Source organism: Protopterus annectens, chromosome 4.part1 (assembly GCF_019279795.1).
Source record: "Protopterus annectens isolate FY-2018-M chromosome 4.part1, PAN1.0, whole genome shotgun sequence".
Taxonomy (NCBI): domain Eukaryota; kingdom Metazoa; phylum Chordata; order Ceratodontiformes; family Protopteridae; genus Protopterus; species Protopterus annectens.
The window spans coordinates 371345588-371363664 of record NC_056734.1 but is presented as its reverse complement, the minus strand read 5'-3'; the positions used below and the strand labels follow the sequence as shown (position 1 = coordinate 371363664).

General features: G+C 40.6%; 1 protein-coding gene across 1 annotated transcript in view; it reads left to right on the top strand.

The window, feature by feature from the left end:
* Positions 1-18077, top strand: part of LOC122800865 (PHD finger protein 23-like) — a 77415-nt gene that overhangs the window by 22739 nt on the left and 36599 nt on the right. The window contains exons 3-5 of the mRNA XM_044070187.1: positions 182-277; positions 7229-7916; positions 16798-16845. Of these exons, the coding sequence (XP_043926122.1) occupies positions 182-277; positions 7229-7916; positions 16798-16845 (832 nt within the window). The remainder of the gene's footprint in view (positions 1-181; positions 278-7228; positions 7917-16797; positions 16846-18077) is intronic.

The window sequence follows — 18077 nt, the reverse complement described above, 5'->3', positions numbered from 1 at the left end:
TTATGCACGTTGCAACTGGCTTGAGCTAGCTACATCAGCAAATTTAACTTTGCTGTTTTTTCATAAATATTTTTTCTTGTTTTACTGAATGGCTAGTTGGTAGTATGCAACTTCTCATTGCATTGATTTTCAAAAATTGTGTTCTGTATTTAAGCTACTTTTCTGTTAATGTATTCTGCAGCCTAAAAGAAGTCGAACAGTGGAAGATTTCAATCAGTTTTGTACTTTTGTATTGGCATATGCAGGGTACGTTCCCTACCCTGATGAGCTGAGACAGGTAAGTGAATTTGCATTTACTTTCCCCATGTTCATTGGTATTAGAATCATTGTACTACTTTATATGTTGCAAGGTGGAACTGTCTGGAAATACAGTGCCTGTCACGTATGCACATAGGGATGCATCTACAAAGTTGTGGAAATTTTTGATGGCACTTTCTGTGGGGCCTGATTTGATACCTGTGGCTTTTGTAGTAAAACTTTTTTTCCCAGTGAGCAGGTTTTAGCAAGTGCTGTTTAAGCCAGTGTCCAGCGGTTGTGCTTTTATGAAGCGACATGCAAGACTGGTTCGGATCATGTTGCCCATGGTAATGCCAGGTGTTTGTAGCTGTTGATAATGTAACCTTGACAGAGGGATTGTATGTGGCACATCGAGTACGCCAGTCAAGGATGTTGGCATAAAAATGGCACACCTAATACTTGTCATTTTGCTAATTTACTTTGTTTGGTTTTCTTACACAAGTTTGCATTGGGTATCTAATAAAATGATTTTGGCTGTGGGTGACCCCCGAGAATTTCTTTGGCATTGTCTTCACCATACTGTTTTCTACTGCATCCTCTTTGCCTTGTGGTTCAGGTGGGATATTATGGTAAGGGCCGAGCATTTCCTTTTTGGAGTGGCATTTTGCAGTAAATGTGTTAATCGTCCCAACTTCCTTTAAGTAGCACTGTCTGGTATGACATTAGCATTCTGGTTGTTGTTTGGGCTTATCCTGCTTACTCTAGGCTTGCTGTCAAACCTGGGTGTGTTATTCTGAAGATGCATTGTCTTCAGTCTACCTTTCTGACATTTTAGTTTTTCCTGTTCCTTTTTTATTTTAACTCCGGTTTCATTTTTTTTTTTCAATTTATTTTGCATAAATATTCATGCCTGAACATGAAGTATTTTGATTTTTACGACTTTTGGAGGGGAACTGACAGCTACACAGGTGGAGGGAGATTGGGATGTTTCTGCAGTAGTGCCTCAAATCTAGAGATGGTGACTTTAACTGCCCAAGAAGCTGCAATGTCAGCAGCAAGATGCTTGGGGAAACTAGCAAGTACTTTTTGATGACTTGTAGCACATTTACTAATCCAGTGGATTTGATGGAAGTTTGTGGACTGGTCTGTAGTGGCATCAGCTGTCCAGTACTGCAGTTGCAACAAAGCATGGAACTGCCATCCACGCAGAGGGAATTCTAGGGTTTTTAGCTTACTGTTCCCCTTGCTCACTTGTTTGAGGTGTGTGTAATGGGCTTTTAAAAGGTATAGTCATTCCACAGTTTGAGATGCACTCGAGGCCCATTCCCCTCCTGAGGCGGCACTTCTGACATGATCCCTGGTCTGGATTCTCCTGGTCTGGATTCTCCTCTGAACACTTTCCTGCTTTTGCACTATACCCCTCCCAAAAGTCAAAGCCTCTTAATTCCTTCCCTCAGGTGTCTGAGTCACCTTTCCAGGATGCCTTGTACTGAATAGGGGAGACAGTCATATTTTTATACCTTCAGGACTCGCCCCTGGTTTCTTTGCAGACCTGCTTGCCCCTTCAGGGCATGATTCATTTGACCTAGTCATTCGTTTGGGTGAGAGTTGGGTTTATTTGTTGCATGGAGCCATCGTCCACATTGACTGGGGTTTTATTTAAAACTTTCATTCCCCATGAGCACATATTCATAGCACTTCAGTGAAGGATGTGCAGTGAGCGGCCTTCTGTAAGATGTCATGCTGTGTCATAGGCACTTGTCAGCCATTTGGGATGGTACATTCCATGCAATTTCATCTGTTCATTGGGAGTTGTAGTGCCAGATGTGTCCTAAAAGACAAACACCACTTCAAGCTTTTTATCATATACTTTGTCTAAGCTGTGGTAAGAGCTTTGTCCCCCAGTATTAGTGGAGCTGGTACAGGTTGCCCTAGTAAAGGATGTCTCTATTTCATTAAGCATGAGCTGTGCTGGTAAAGTGGAAGCATTTTCCACATCGGCTTTTGCTTTACAAACATTCTTTCTTTTTCTCTGCTGTAGCTGACTATCTCTTCTGGAGTCCCCCACAATCATCTCTTTTGTTGGTCACTTTCAGGTAGCCATATATGCATCTCCCTAGCATGGTTCCTTACCCTTCCCCAACTTTTGGAATTAGCATTTTGCTGAAAAAAATCACTAAGCTTGCATAATCTACAAAATTCATGGTAAAAGTCTTCCTTTCACCATGATGGTATATGTACACTCTGAATCTTGACTTTCAGGCATTGCCCATATCTGCTACTTTTGTGGTTTTCCCTAAAGATATGATGTCCTTACCTCAGGTAAGACCTCAGTATCATTGCCACTGAAGGGTGGCAACCCCATGGCAAAGGTAAGTAAAGTTCCAGTACCTCTGAGGGTCTGCAGCACCGTGGAGGTTGTATGTAGTGTCATACAAACTATAAAGCTAAACTATGCTGGTGGTGACATGGAAACCAAAAAATATCGAAGGCTCTTTATTCTAATCCAACATTACAGAGCTGGTGTGTGTAAATATATTTATAGAATCTTATTCAGAACAGTTTGGCTCCACAGATGGATGATAAATTGGCTTAAATTTAAGTTAAATTATTTTGAAAACCAAGCTATCCAACCAGGCACAGGGAGACGGATTTAGTAGTAATGACCAGCAAACACTTGAGTATGAACGTTTGCAGTACCATAGTCTATAGGTATTTTAAGTATAGTGCGAGTGCTCAAGATAAACCTCTCAAGGAAAAAGAGACTAGGACAAAGCCAGAGTCTAATAGATCCAAAAGTCCATTGGAAAATAATGGTGACTGTTACTTTGAATAAATTGTCATAACTGGAAAGGTTGGGACTTGAAACATGCCCCATCTGTAAACCTGCATGTGTTAACTACCTTTAACATGGTGATCAGCCTTCAATAGGGTTGTAAACAAAACCCTGATCAGTAAATTAGAACTAGGTATTGAACCCTGATCAGTAAATTAGAACTAGGTATTGATGTAATCCATCTTGATAAGATGGACAGTTGCATATCTTACAAATAGGATATTGCAAATATCGTACGACAGTTGAACAGGTGAAATTCTTGCACTGCAGTTGGGGTGTCCCACAGGGCTGTGTCTTAGGCCTGCACTTGTTTAGGTTGTATCTTTCAGGTCTAACTTTATCTCAGGTGTTTTACAGCGTGTATGCAGATGACTTAAAAATGGTAGGCTGATTACGTGTGTTTACAGATGGGGCATGTCTGGAGAAGAACTTTGCTGAATTGACCGTTTGGACACAAGGGTAATAATATGCTGACTTCTGAGTTATAATCAGATAATATTTGAACCTTTCTAGAACTTCCTTACTGTAAAATCTTCTGTTCTCATTTCCGTACAGCTTTTTATATGCTTCAGTATTTCTCAAATGCCATTGTTGGTATTCCTTTTTCATGTACTTGGTGGTACTTTTGCCATTGGGCCCATTGGTATTTTTTTTCTAGTGTTAAAATATTTAAAAAAGAAGCTTTTCATTTTTAATAATTGGACATAATTAGGAGGATACAAATATCAGAGAAACCTGATATCTCAGAGAAACCTATCAAAAAGTGTGTGTCCTTTGGCCATAAAATTTCAATTTTGGATGCTTACTCTGTATCTGTTGGTTAGGCCCATCTCGCCTAGATTTTGACTGAGGTATGCAAGGCCTTCAGTTCGCAGGCCTTAATAAACAGGAAGAAGTTGATTTTAAGATGTTTGCTACCCTCTAAAACTGCATTGACTTTTGGCTTGAAGGAGAATTTTGGTTACTATGGACTAAAAAAAAAGATCCCTTGATTGTCTAGTACTTTAGCTCGGGTAGCTGAATTTCCCCCTAAAAGTGGCTACAATTTTGGATCTGATATATTCAGATCTGAGTCATACGTAGGAGAAATCTTCTCATTGGATCCAATCACCTCCACTGCTTCCAGATTCAGTCTTCTCCCCTTTCTATCACCCTTTGTTTTGGGGGGGGGGGTGTGCTTTATTTATTTTTTAAATATTCACCAAGACGACACTCCAGATCATCTACAGCATCGGGTGTTTGATCTTTCCAAGAGTCTTGACAGGATGGTGAGGAAGTTTCTCTAAGCAGATTCAAATGCGAGTTCTTCCGGCTCAGACCACATCGGGTCTGGAGACCCTTGTCAGTAACATTATCCTGTTTATTGGCTCTTTCGATCTGACCTTTGGTTTTGGAGACATCTGGTCGGAAGATGCTGTTATCTTTGACTCCGGTGGTATCTCTTGAGTGGACCAATGCTGGGTAATTCGGAGCTGGATGACTGAGCCATAGCACTGGGTCTGGAGTGTTGGAGTTGACTCCTAAGCTCTTATAGCATCAGCCCTAGGTAGCTTTGCTTTGATTCCTTCCTCAAGTAGTCTCTCTGGGGTGGAGGAAGCTTACGGTCCATAAACATGCCTTATCGGTTCTATTGGTTTCTTCTCCGAAGCATTCTAAATTCTTCATCAGCCATGTTTCTTTTGACTGTATCCATAGGGCATGCCAATTAAAGACCAGTGTTTTGTCCTATTTAATTTTACTGCAGGTATTGCTCAGATGTAATGGAGTTGTGAAGGGGAGGTTTTGTACCATTCCTTCTGCTTGTCATACTGTCTGGCTTTTTCTTTTCTACTTCTATGGGGGGTACTTCAGAGTGCCAGGGAGTGTCTTGACAGTGCACTGCATTTGTATGCACCATTTGTCCTAGATTTGTCTGCTTCCTGCTTCATATGTAGTTTAGACATGTGGCCCTGCAAACCATTGAAAAGCCTAACCTAATATTTCATTTGCCTATGTGCACTCTTATTGAGTTACATAACCATAGGCAAAGGGAGACTGATGTAATAGAGTCCTGGAATGCAGACAACTGTTAATCTCTGTGCTAAATGCTAGAATGGTACAAGTGTTTCCTGCAGGTAGAGGCGAATTTTACAACCTGCAGGCATTGCACATTTCACAAAGTTTTGTTAAGACTCTTGTAGAGACGTGATTTGTGTATCAAAGTATAAATTCTGAGTTGCTTTGGAACGTAAAAGAATGGATGCGAACTGTTTGCGTGTAAGAAGACTGCAAGAGGCTAGAGGTTGCGTCATAAGATAATTGAACTTAACTGCCTTTCAAGAAGCCAGCTGCTCAAATAAATTTCTGGATTAGGTAGGTTTTTTTTTTTTTTTTTTTTCTCCTTGAGTAGCAGTTATACATGCAGCTCTACTCAAAGCATTTAATAAAATACAAACTTGGAACTAAATCATAAATATGAGGGCCTCTTGTTTTCAAGGCACTGTTTTCTGGGCTATAGCAAGGTGTTGGAAGTGTTTGGACAGATTTCCCCTGCATTTAAGGTGCATCATCTTAACCTTGGCACCCCTCTGCCCCAAGCAGTCTATGATCCCATTTGCTCCTCACTGGGGTGAAAACCATCACTGTCCCATTTATCCCTGTGCGCACCTCTCAACTGTTCAGATTTTTGCACCTCATTTTTGTTCTGTTCTGTGACCAGTACTCTAGGATGTTTATAAGGGCTTAGTGCCCTAAACCAACAAAATCCATAGCCTTAGTTTTCTGGCAAGTCAGAGGATTAAGTTACTAAATAATGATTGCCATTTGAGTTTCAGGTTTCACGTCATTCCGAAAATGTGTAATGGCAAATCTGTCAATCTAGCAAAGTTCTAAGTTTATAGGAGCAGTATTTTAAGTCTATCCCTTTTTTTGGCTTTGCCCTGATTTCTTGTGTTGAGATGTTTGTCCCTGTGAGGTGAGATCCAAATGCAGGGCAGTCTGTCCCTTTTTTTGGCTTTGCCCTGATTTCTTGTGTTGAGATGTTTGTCCCTGTGAGGTGAGATCCAAATGCAGGGCAGTCATCTGGTCCCTCCTGACCGTGAGAGCTCCTAACAGCCATTGGCTTCTTCCAAGGAATGCGGTCACTGCTGGTCTATGGGGAAAAGCACACAAGCTTCTCCTTTTGACTCTTCCTGACCCATGTGGCTGAGCCACTGCAGCATGATACTGTGTCCTCCTCAACTTCATGGGTTGCATTTCCTAATGCTCCCACTGGGTGTCATGAAGTGGTAGGTGGTTTTTGTGGCACACAATTTTGATAAGGTTGTCTTAAGTCTGGGTCTCATTAGCAGTTTGTAGTCTTAAACAGAGATTTACATATACCAGAAGGAAAGTATTTGAAGCCATGTCAGTGTTTTCCTTGACTTTGGCTAGAAGTGCTAGGCATATCCATGTCCAATGAGTAATGATGTGAAAGAGATGTGTAGATAATTGTTAGGTTTTATAATCTGGTTTTAATGTAAATGTGGACATAACTCAGCTGCATGAAGTCCTTAAAACAAGGTGGTGGCTTCTCAGTGCCATTCATATTTTTATTAAATTGTAGTCTGTAAAGTATGGGAATTTAATTGGCCTATCTGTTGTGGAGTTTTAAATGGTCCTTTCTAAAATTTTGTAGAGTACTTTTTTTTTTTTTTCCTGACTGTTTTTCTGTACTTCGAAGTTAAGTCTATATTTACTTTCAGAAGGCTTTTCACATCTATCTACGCTTTAGTAAGATTGCCAAACTCTCTCATTCTACATTAGTCACATCCATAATTGGCAGTTTTTTGGGGCCAAGTGCTGCTATGGCCAAGCAAAGTTGTGAAGTAATTCCTATAAATGCACCAGTTTCCGGACATTGGAGATAAAGGCTTAATGGAGTATGTTTTTTGAATTAAATGGCTTGTGCTTTTGACTAAAATGATAGCTTTCTGGCTGCACACAATTCAAAACTTGGTTTTAAAAGCATTTTTAAATCTGTAATTTTAAGAACTACAGTGCATGTCTACTTTTCATGTTTAATATGGGCTAATTATATGTCCTCAGTTTGCACAAAACTTGAACTGGGCCTTGTCCAGTTCCTTGCCATCCCTGGCTTGGTTTTGTTTTTAATAGCTTGTCACCTTCTCTGCATAGCATGAACCGTGGCCTCGCGCCAACCTCAGTCCTCGCAACAGTACTGGCAGCACACTCGATAGTGACAGTTGGGAGTCATCCCACTCTGTGGATTCTCATGGCTTGCACTGTGGGAAGAAAGTGAAAATCATCAAGCACAAAGCGGGAACAACACAAGGGAGGTCAAACAATCTGATAGGATGCCATAGTTTTCCTACTATGCCTCGTATACCCAAGAAGGACAAGAAAAATAAAAAGCAGTGTCTTAAAAGGCTGATCTTGCAAGCAGAAAAGAAAAAGAAGTCATCACTTTCTCACAGTTTTACGGAGTCAGGAGAGATGGTAAAACTTCCAAGTTTCCAGTTAGATCCCAAAGTGAGGATACCATCAGAACGGTTAGTGAGTACTCCCATCGATGTTTCTGTTGAAGCGAACTTTGGGTTGCACAGTTACAAAAATCCCCTGGTGGACTTTCAGCCTAGGTCACTGCTGGAGGACTTTACCAAGGTAGAGCAGTCGACAAGGACGGAGTTTAACACCACCGTGGATTTTACTGTGCAAGACTTGCCTGGTACTATACATGGTGATCAGCTGGAAGAAGAGTTGCGACAAGTAGTCAAGGGTGATATTCCTGTGAAGAAAGAAGAAAGGCTAGCAGATAGCTATAGTGAGCCATGGGAGATGGCAGAAAATTTAAGTCTAAGTCCAGGTAAGTGTGTGTGTGGTTGTTTTTATTTATTTTTTTTGTCTCCAAACCCTTCTCTGCTTGAAGTAGTTTGCAAATAAATGATATATTAATAAAATATGATACTGTAAACATGCTGCCAGTTGCTATTCAAGCCCTAAACTGGTGGCATTGGTATTGGGATGGGTTTTATACTGTATATTGTGATTGCTTTATTTTTATTTTATTTTTGAAAATTGACACACCCCTTTTAAAACGGCTTTTTGACTTCACTGGAAGCAGTCTTGTATTTAATATTAATTCTCTGTTATATCTTCAGATGGGGTGAAGGCAACAAAAGTGGTTAAAGATTATTTATTTTTTTAGCACATAAATTTGATACATCTCACACTAACTAAATAAAGCTTTTCTCATTTTCCCAAAAATCTGTGTATATGATGACCCATTTGCCTGAATCCATTTCCAAAGGGGTAGCAGTTTGTTTTTTTTGTCTAGTTAATGGTGTCTTGGCAAGCTGAACAGTAAAATGCATTTTGCTTGTGCATTTCTGTAACATTTTTGAAGGTTATATGCAGGTTTCTTTTACGAATGCATTGTGGCCGACAAGATGTGGAATTGGGGTCCTGCATCTTTAACTCAAGTTTTTGCACTTTTAGGTTTGACTAGAGAAGGTGTGCCACTGGCATTAGGCCTGCTTTCCCAGGCTGCCTTTTTTTTTTTGCCTGAAGGATTTGGTACAGAAAGAAAATCTGCCGCACTCTGCTTGTGGTGATTTAGAGTTTTGTTATGCCAATAATTTTCTTCAGCCTCCAAAAAAATTATATGCATCTTTCTTCCCATTCTTAAATTCTCTTTCTTCAGCCTGTTTCAGGTTTGCCTGATAGGCAAATTCTACTTGCTGCTGCTTAATGCTTCTGTTTGGAACTCCAGCTGGACACCTCATAGTGTTGGATTTGTTAGATTCTGTGACACAACCGGTGATTCCAAGAGTATTTTGCTTGCCCCAAAAAACTTTCAACTCCCCATGAAGCTGAGGAACATCATTCTGTCCCCTACCCCCATTAGTGCTACAACTTCTATGAGAGGTATGGATCGCATTTGTATTTAAAAAGAAAACTGTCTTCAGAATTGAATTTTTTTTGGAAAAGTTATGCACTTCTCAAATGCAGTCTCTCATTTAAGGGAAGGAAGGCCTATGAGAAAAGAGCTGTCTGATCGTTTTGATTTTAACCCCTCCCCATCTGTCATAATGAAGTGTTTTGAGTGAGTGCACCTCCTTTTTCTCCCCATTCCTGTTCTCCCATCCATTGATCACATAATCTTAGTCAATCTTGCATTCATTGCAGGGTGCCTACCCCTATTCTCCAGGCTTGTATGGCTGTGAGGGTCACTTGTTTCCACCTTGTACTTTAGCTGGAAAGGAGTATGCATCACCAGTGCCACTTCAAAGTGTTAGCCTTTTAGCTTCTTGCAAGCTTTGAGCTTGTTTGTACAAATATTGTTTCAGCTAACAAAGTCTCTGTGGTCAGTCCTACTTGTGTTAGCCTTACCAGTGGGCTGGGGGTTTCTGGACAATATGCACATTCCTTTGTCTGCCAGTGTTTGCCTACCAGGTCTTTTTTTTTTTATTCTAGCATCTCCCTGCAGGTGTTGAGAGAACAGAACCTGTTCTGAGTGTCTGGTGCCCCTCTTTTCCAGAGCACCCTTTGGGTATCTTGAGGTTGGTAGTTGGGGTAGGTCCAGTTATTTCGGCTGCTTTGAGTACTATTCCCATCCTGCTACCCCCCCCCCCCCCTCATGACAGCTGCTGGAATTTCCTGAGGTTGAACTTTGAGACATAGAAAGTGATTGTGTGAGAGGTGTGCACTATATTGCCTCAAGGTGTTTTTTTTTTTTTTCTTTTTCCTGTCCTGATGACTAAAACTGTGCTGCCTATCCTGTAGTCCCCCCCCCCCCCTCCCCTTCTGTAATGATCCTATGTATGACTTCTTAGTGAAGGCTTATGGTCTTCATCTTGGTGGTCCTGGTTTTATTTCTCCTGTGGGTGATGTCTTCAAAAACCTCAGCTGAAATAGCTTGGGAAATGACAGATTTTGTGACTTCAGTCAACTTTAAAAAAAAAATAATTTGGGAATACAAAGGCTGCCTTTTAGACCGTTCTTTCAGAGGGTGTTTCCTACTTGGTTCCGAACATATCTTTTAACCTCCAGAGGGGAAGAATCTAGTGCATTTGGGTAAAAATCATGGATACCCAAATGGAGTGAATTGTATATTTCGTGGGAGAGGTAGTTGTAATTACAATGGTAAGCAAGGGACAGTTAAGGACTACTTTCTTGCACCTAAAATGAATACTCAATGTGCCAGTTTGCTTATTCATTTTTGTGTTTGTTTTTTTAAATTTTTTTTCCCCGTGTTAAAACCTGAATAAAACCCTTGCAAAAGGGGACGGCAAAAAAGTCACCATTTTGCTCTCCTGCAGCATTTACTGTCTCTTGTTGATTGGGAGTTTCCATCTTGATCCAGAAACTAGTGTGCAAAGAGTTCATGTGAGCAAGTAAAAGAAGCTGCTAACATGCACTGGGAAATAATCAGAAGGCAAACTCTCTTTCAGTTATGGATTAAAAAAAAAAATCAAAGTGGGTGTCCTATTGGGTGCTAGAAAACAATGTGAAATTGAGAATTAGGGCCCTCAGCCTGCAATTTTATAGATATTTCTAGGCAGTTTAGTGTTGGGAGACTCAGTACCCATCCTGAGGCTTTGTACCCCCTTTCTCAAGGAGGACCAGGCAAATCGATCTTTAACTGTGTTGGGGACTCATTCAGACTTCCAGCTTCCATTTAAAGTATATTGGTAGTAGTTTGATCCACTGGCACCAAGGCACTGTATGATAAACCTGTCTCCCTTGTTTTACTGATCTGCTTGATTAAAGGGTTTGGTCTCGTTTCCATTGTTAATGCAAGTGTTAGACTTGTGAGGATACAGGAGAAACCTAGTCTCCTTGGTGTGGTAGCCTAAAGGCATAGGTCTCCAAGTCTGTAAGGCACTGAATAAAGGGGATATTGTCTCCAGTAGCCTTGTGTATTCAGGCCTGCAGTCCTAGTCTAGGATAGGAACCTCTGGCCTTTCTAATTTGATATGGCTAGTGAGTTACTTCTGAAAGTGGGCATTTTACTCAGACTGGCCTAATCCTTGCTGATTATGGGGGATTGATAACATTAGATCTAAATCTAAATTTTGTTAGGGTTTATTTGTAAGTAGGATTTCCTGAATTTGTAAGTAGGATTTCCTGAATGTTCTCACATGATCAAAATGTAGGGAGTTGTCAACCCAAGTTCCAAAGTCTCTGGATTTTTATTTTGTGGTGTCGTTGTAGTAGTACTGTATGCCAAGGGGAAGGGTTTCTTTCAGATGCAGTTGCACTGCATTTTTTTTTTTTTTTTTTTTTTTTAGGATGCCAAGACAGCATACATTTTGCAGTATTTGGCATTTAAATTGGAATATCCTAGCCTGGTATAAGACACTTGAGTGTTTGATTCTGAAGTTTTATTTGAGCATTTTAAAGGGCAGGCTAGAAATGAGTTAATCACAGAGGCTTAGTCTCCAGTTTTTATTCTCTGTAATATTCCTATGTTAGAATGCAGAGGCAGTGCCAAGTGTGTGTTTTGGCTCAACTCAGTGCAGCCAGAGGAAGCAGAGATCTGCCACTTATACTGGCTGAGGACATAGCAAGGTGAACTATTGCCCCCCAGTATATGCAGTCTGGTGCAATCTCTTTCAGCCAAGTTGTACAGTTAGTCATGGCCATTATAGCTGAAAGTTTTGGTCTGCTGTCTTATCCTTGTTCAGGTCTTTCTTTAGTCAGATGCTCTTTACTGGTAGAGTTGTTAAGCAAAGAAAGAGGAGCTTGGAATTCTCTGCAAAAATTCTCTGCAAAAGTAGCCATATGAAGTCCTTTAGAAAGGTGTAGTTTAGGCTATCTTCAGTGCCCCAGTTCTAAAGGGATAGGATCAGTCCTGAGTATTGTCATTTCTAAAGTCTTGAAGTGGTCACTGTAAAGGCCATGTTACTGTCTTTCCCATACTTTGGATAGGCTTTTAAAATGTGTAAGTAGCTGACCTTTGCATCAGGATTGCCAGGGGGTTACTCTGTATCCAATGTGTTAAGTTCATGTTCATTGTGTCAGCGGGTATTGGTATTTCTTTCCTTGGACAGGCTTGTAACTATTCTGATCCAATAATACCTTCCTGCAGTTTGTTCCTTTGCATGGTGGCGAATCTTGCAAAAACATGCCCTCTCCCACCTTTGGTTCTGGAGCACATTTGCTGTTCCTTTTAATACTAAGATTTGTTAGTGTCTTCCTCAGACCAGTTATAATTTTCTGAACTGGGGAGTCTGTGTTCTTTTATCCTCTCAACCCTGGTGGACTAAATGTCTCAAAGCCCTAAGGATGATGGCAGCATCATATGGTTTCATGTATCAACATGTTCTTCTCCAGCCTGTTTCTTTCCATGGTGTATTCTGTTTGTCTGGAGGGCTAGATCTTTCCTGTTGTAAAAAGTAGGGAAACCCTTTTCATGATTTGGGCTGATCAGGTGACCGTAATAACTGTCAGCTGTGGATTGAGAGTGACATTGCACTGTAAAAGGCTGGCCAAGGCACCAATCTCATTTCCTTAGGTTTCTGGGAAAATAGCGGTTCTGCTTATCCATGCAGGACTCGGCCAGGGAAAAAGCAGTAGATACATGAAACTGCATGCAGAAGACAAAATGCAGTATATACGTAGTATTTACAAAGTGAATGTCCTAGTTGGCTTGAGGATATAGAGGCAGTTAAATAACATTATGTACATTAGCGTGGCATGCTGAAAGAATCCAATCAAAAATTGCAAGGTATTCTGGCAAGAATAAGTTGTATGACCAGAATGATACCTGCTGTTAGAAGTCTTGCTTTTATTTGTGAATGGAAATTAAGTAAGAGGAATAGTAATTCCATGTGCTGTTTGGGATTTTGCACAGACTGCATGATGTCTAAATGAGGCATATGTAGTATGTATTGCATGAAACCTGTTACCCTTGGTATATTCAACTCAAAACAGCATTTTATACAGATACAGATGTGTTGAGTTCATATGTTTTTAAAACTTGAAAAGGATAGTTGCTCTTTGTCCTGCATCCTTTAGAGCTGGATTGACATTAAAGTCTGAAGATATTTCCTGATTAGGTGGAGTTTTGATTCAACGATGCTTGAACAAATAGATGTCTCAAGTAAAGGTAAATTCTAATTCTGGTAAATCAAGTAAGGGGAGGAGGGAGAGACGTTTTGGTCCTTGTGTCACAAGGCCATGCAGGTGTGACAGTGGGCAGCCCTGTCTGAGAGCTGCTTAGTGGTGAGACTCTCCTTGAGAGACCTGTTAGGGGGTGGGTCATGCCTTGCCAGCCTTCTGACTAGGAGGGACTTCTGGTACATAATTGCTTGTGACCAATACAGAGTGCTCAATATTCACTCTTAAGGCCTCCCTGTATTATCAGCAGAGGAATGTATCAGCTTGTCAGTGCCTCTTGTATCCTTTTTGCCTTGCTTCCTCTGATATGGTTTAGTCTAAAAAGCATTCACTTGAATGTGATTTTGTTACCAGTATGGGGGTTACACTCGTGTTCTCTGCTCTCTCTGTGCTGTCAGAAATTATTCTTGTGCCAGTTCTGTTAATGGTGCTTTTTGATGCTGCCCTTTTGTCTTGGTAGATTTTACTTGGTCATTTCTACCAAGATTTTTGGGATTCCAGGCTCTGTCAAACATCCCTACTGTTCTCCCACCACCACATGTTCACAAGACTAGTCTCTCGTGTTTTTGTTTGTTTTTTAGTTTTGTGACTGTACTTACTAAAAGTAAAGCAGTCTAGGCACTTCCAGGCCTCTTCTAACAGAGTTGAAATGTACGGTCTTTGGAAAATGTTTTGGTGTCCATTTTCCAAACCCACTTAATGGCAAGGTACCCAACAGTTCCTTTCTCTTGTTTTCTCAACTCTATCATCCTCCGAGGAGTGCTCAACAGTCCTTTGCACTTTCTGCTAGTGTATTGACCGGTGCACAGCTGCCTTCTATAAGAACACGTTTGTGTGATGGCAGTCTGGTCTTCAGTCAGCACCTTTGATGCTTCATTCTGAAAATTTCACCAGGTCATCTCTTGGAATGATTGTCAGATGTATGTTCTTGTAAAGTATCTACCGATGAGGGTTGGGTAGGGCTTTATCTTGAGATGCTGTTTGTGCGGTAGTTCTATTGCACCCACCTGAGGTTTACAGGGTCTGTCATTAAGTAAGTACCCATAGTTATTCTAGTTTTTACATCTCTAGACAGAGTTCTTGCATGTAGTGTGTGTGCTTGTTCCACAGTAATAAGAAAATAAAAACATGACATTGCAGTGTTGTACTTCATTTTTAAGCTTTTGTTTAATTTTGTAATTTACTCAAGGGCATCTTTAACTTTTACTTCTAGGAAAGTTTTGTCACTATTGCAGTATATGGGGCAGTGTTTTGTATCTTGTCTTAAAATGTTTATTTTAAGGGCATTTGTTTAAGTAGTTATACTTCAACATACAGTGACACATCATTCATCCCTTTATGCTGATGGCATTGCAAGGTGCAATTTCAACAGCTGAGAAACAGAACTGCCACTTCATTTACCACAAAATTTGAGTGGTGGGTTTGCGGGTGTTTACATGTTTACACACACCTGGATGATGGTGTTCTCTCTTCCAGTTTTATCTTCAGCCATGATGTGGGCCAAAGGCAAGCCAGACAGTGGCTGTGTTTATATTGGGTATGCACAAGGCTCACTTGTATTAATTTTTTTTATATAGGGTGTGTAGGTGTATTTATGGTGAACTGTTGGTAAAGCTAGTTCTAGTGTTTTGTACAGCATTATCTGATTTAGCATAATTGCTGATCAGATAACGTGCATAATCGTTGCTTAACCATACAACGTACACTTACCGGGTGCAGAAGTGGAGGTGGTAGTTAAATGGATCTTAAATATTACGCTGAGTAGACTCTAATAGCTAGACATGTTGTGAGGCTCTGAAGTTAAAATTTTGCTGACCTTATTTAACATGGCAAGGATTAATTTTGCTGAAACTGATGTCAGTAGTGGTGACTGTAAAGGGGGGAGAGGTTTGTAGCGTGTGTGCTTTGCTTTGGAGTTGGTATTCTAAAAGAGTTCAGTTTTAATGTTAAGATTTAGACGAAGGGGACAAGTTCAAATGGTTATAAAAAAAAATCCTTGGATTTTGGGTAGATTATAAGGGCTGGAAGATTGCGGTGATTTGGCAAAAGTGTATTCTATGCAGTGTTCGTTGCCTGGTTTAACACTTACTAATACATCAAGACAACAGCTTTTGACAAACTGACTATCTTTATGGATGTTGAAAGAGGCAGTGTACTTTCCCCAAGTACTATGAGTTGAGTTCTGCCAGGTCATAAATGATTTAAATTCTTGTGGAAGCAGAGAGATGCCAAAAGTCATGGATTTTTTGTCCTGAAGGCATTGACCATTAGTTGGTTGGCAAAAAAAAAGGGAGAGCAAGTACTATTTAAGACTTTCCTGTAGAATAATTGTTTAGGTTGGTTGAGGTGCTTGATAAAATTAGGTCAGCTGTGTAGAGTAGCATGTTTTTGAGGACAGTTGCATGGCATTGAGTTGATAAATTGTATGTTTGCATTTACCTTTTCAGTTTAACCAGGATAGCCTGAGCAATTACCCCTCCCTCTTCGGCAGAGTCCCAGGGAGAAAAGCAACATTGTGAAGTACAAGAATTGATATCTCATTGAATAATTTTACATTGTTTACATGCAACAGTTTTTGCTAATTGAGCAGCTGGCTTCTGATATTTGCTGAACATAGTGTACAAGATGAATATTGTGTAATTTCTGTATATATTTTAGTGAATGTGAAGACCAACTTTTTTTTTTTTTTTTTTTTATAATCCTGTATTTGGAAACTAAACAAAGTTAAGTGTGCAGAGGTGGTGTTGAAGATTATAGTAAGATGTTGAGTGGATAGGGTGTGCAAAGTGAAATCTGAAATTCATCAGACCTGTAGGGTGTGCAAAGTGAAATCTGAAATTCATCAGACCTGAAGGGGGTACAAGGATAAGAGACTAACAAGTATCACTTGTTTATCCTTTAAAAATCTAAAGCGTTTCATCCAGATGTCATGGGGGCGGTCCGTGTTTTGGTTATTGTAGGTAGAGCAGAAAGTGTGCCGTAGTGGTGGTTGGGGACTGAAGGATATTTGATGTAGGTCTGAGGTTTGTTGTCTCAGTGAGAGTATTGAGCAATGATGAGTTAGGCTTGAGCATTTTCTTTGGGGTGGTACATGATATTTGGTGCTGTTTCAAGTTCGGTGTAGTTGACTTGTGGATCATGCTGTTTCAGAAGCTGAAGGGCGGGTAGTAGGCCCTTTATGGTAAACTGTCTGCAAAGTTAGTGCTATTACAGGTTTGTTGTACCTTTTGCAGATTTTTTGATAGGTGCACCTTGAACCAAGGTGCTCTTTGCAAGAGTCTGGGGAGTAGAAATTACCGATTTTTAGTTAACTGACAAGTGTCTTGTTATATGTAAAGGATCAGTCTTTCAGTTCTGGCCATATTGTAATTTTTAATTTTGGCAGAATTTGATGTGAGATTTGTTAAGAGTTGGTGCTTGTTTTCACTGTTTAGGACTTGGGTAAGAATAGCATTTCTTTCATGGAATGTACATTATAACCAGCAAATAACTGATTTTAGTAAGCAAAGGTAAGTCTTGCATTCTGGGGTTGGGAGAGGGTGGGTACACTTTGCAGTTGTATGGTAATTTTTCTTCTGTAATGCAAAGTAACTACAGTAGTTTTGTTTCTTTTTTCCCCCCAGCCTCTCTGGATTTGGCACAGCCTTCATTGAACAGCGCTGGATCAGAAGGTAAGCAACTTCAAAGCTACACTTCAGCAGTTCATGTACTTGCAGTTTGTTGAAGGTTCACACCTGTAGGACTTGAACATGTCTTGGGTACTTCATGATCAGCAGTAAAACACGGAGTTTGCTTCCAAAGAATTTCCAGTTCTCCTTTGCAACACTAGCGCTTGAGACGCAGTCTTTGCATCTGGACGGTCTGCTCAATTCCTTGAATTTCGACTCTGAGAAGGGTAGTTAAAGCCCAGATAGTGATGAGCATCCCCCCCTTTAATTCTAGATTACAAAAGAATAGCCCTGATCATTACTCCTGCTTGCTCAGCTGTTTCTCACACACCCTATGTTCAGCACTAGTAGAGTAAAAGTTGATTGGGCTGAATTTTAGTTTCAGCAGTCCAGTCAGTGTTGAGATCAGTGCCTAGTGATTTGTAAATCCATGGTTCTCTGACAGCGGTAAGAATTCAGTGCCCTTATAATTGCTTTAGGTGTCTGCATTATTGGTGCTTTAGGTGTCTGCATTATTGGTGCATCTGGCTTAGTCACAGACCTCATACATCAACACGGGGGGGGGGGGGGTTGCACCAGTGTCATTGATGGGCTTTGCACAGGGAATCTTGATGGTATAGTTAGTACAAATGGAGAGCCCATCCTTTTGTACTCGACTGAACAGTCCCTGGATCAAACATTAAACATAAACTTCTTCCACAGACACCTATGGTGTTCTGGTGCTGTATCCCTTACATTTTCTAGCCAGGCAGAGCAGTAAAGATCACACTGCGTAATATGCACCTAGTTATCAAGTGTATGTACTTGCCTTCCTTTTCCTCGGTACACTTTTTGGGGAGGGGATCTTGAGTTTGACAGAGATACAGGAGGAGGAATTACAGACCCAAATATGGCTGATAAGTCACCCCTGATGTCCTCCTCATGAGATGATTAGGAAGCTATCGCCCTTGGAGAAATTCTGCAGGATGTTTTTTGGTGTCCCCACCTTCACTTTATGGTAGCTGGTGGTGGTTGTCATGCAGAGGATGAAGCAAATGTCTTGTGTAGCTCCCATTCCAAGAACAGCAGACGAGCCCCCACCCACAAAAAATGGAGTGTTGGACAAATACTCATGCCTTGACTGCGCCTCTAGTTGAGAAAAAAAAGGTGGGCAGGGGCATACTGTGGATCAGTGTTACTCAGCCCTTCTGATAAGGGGTCAAGGTGGTAAATCATTTTGGGAAGCACGTTATGCA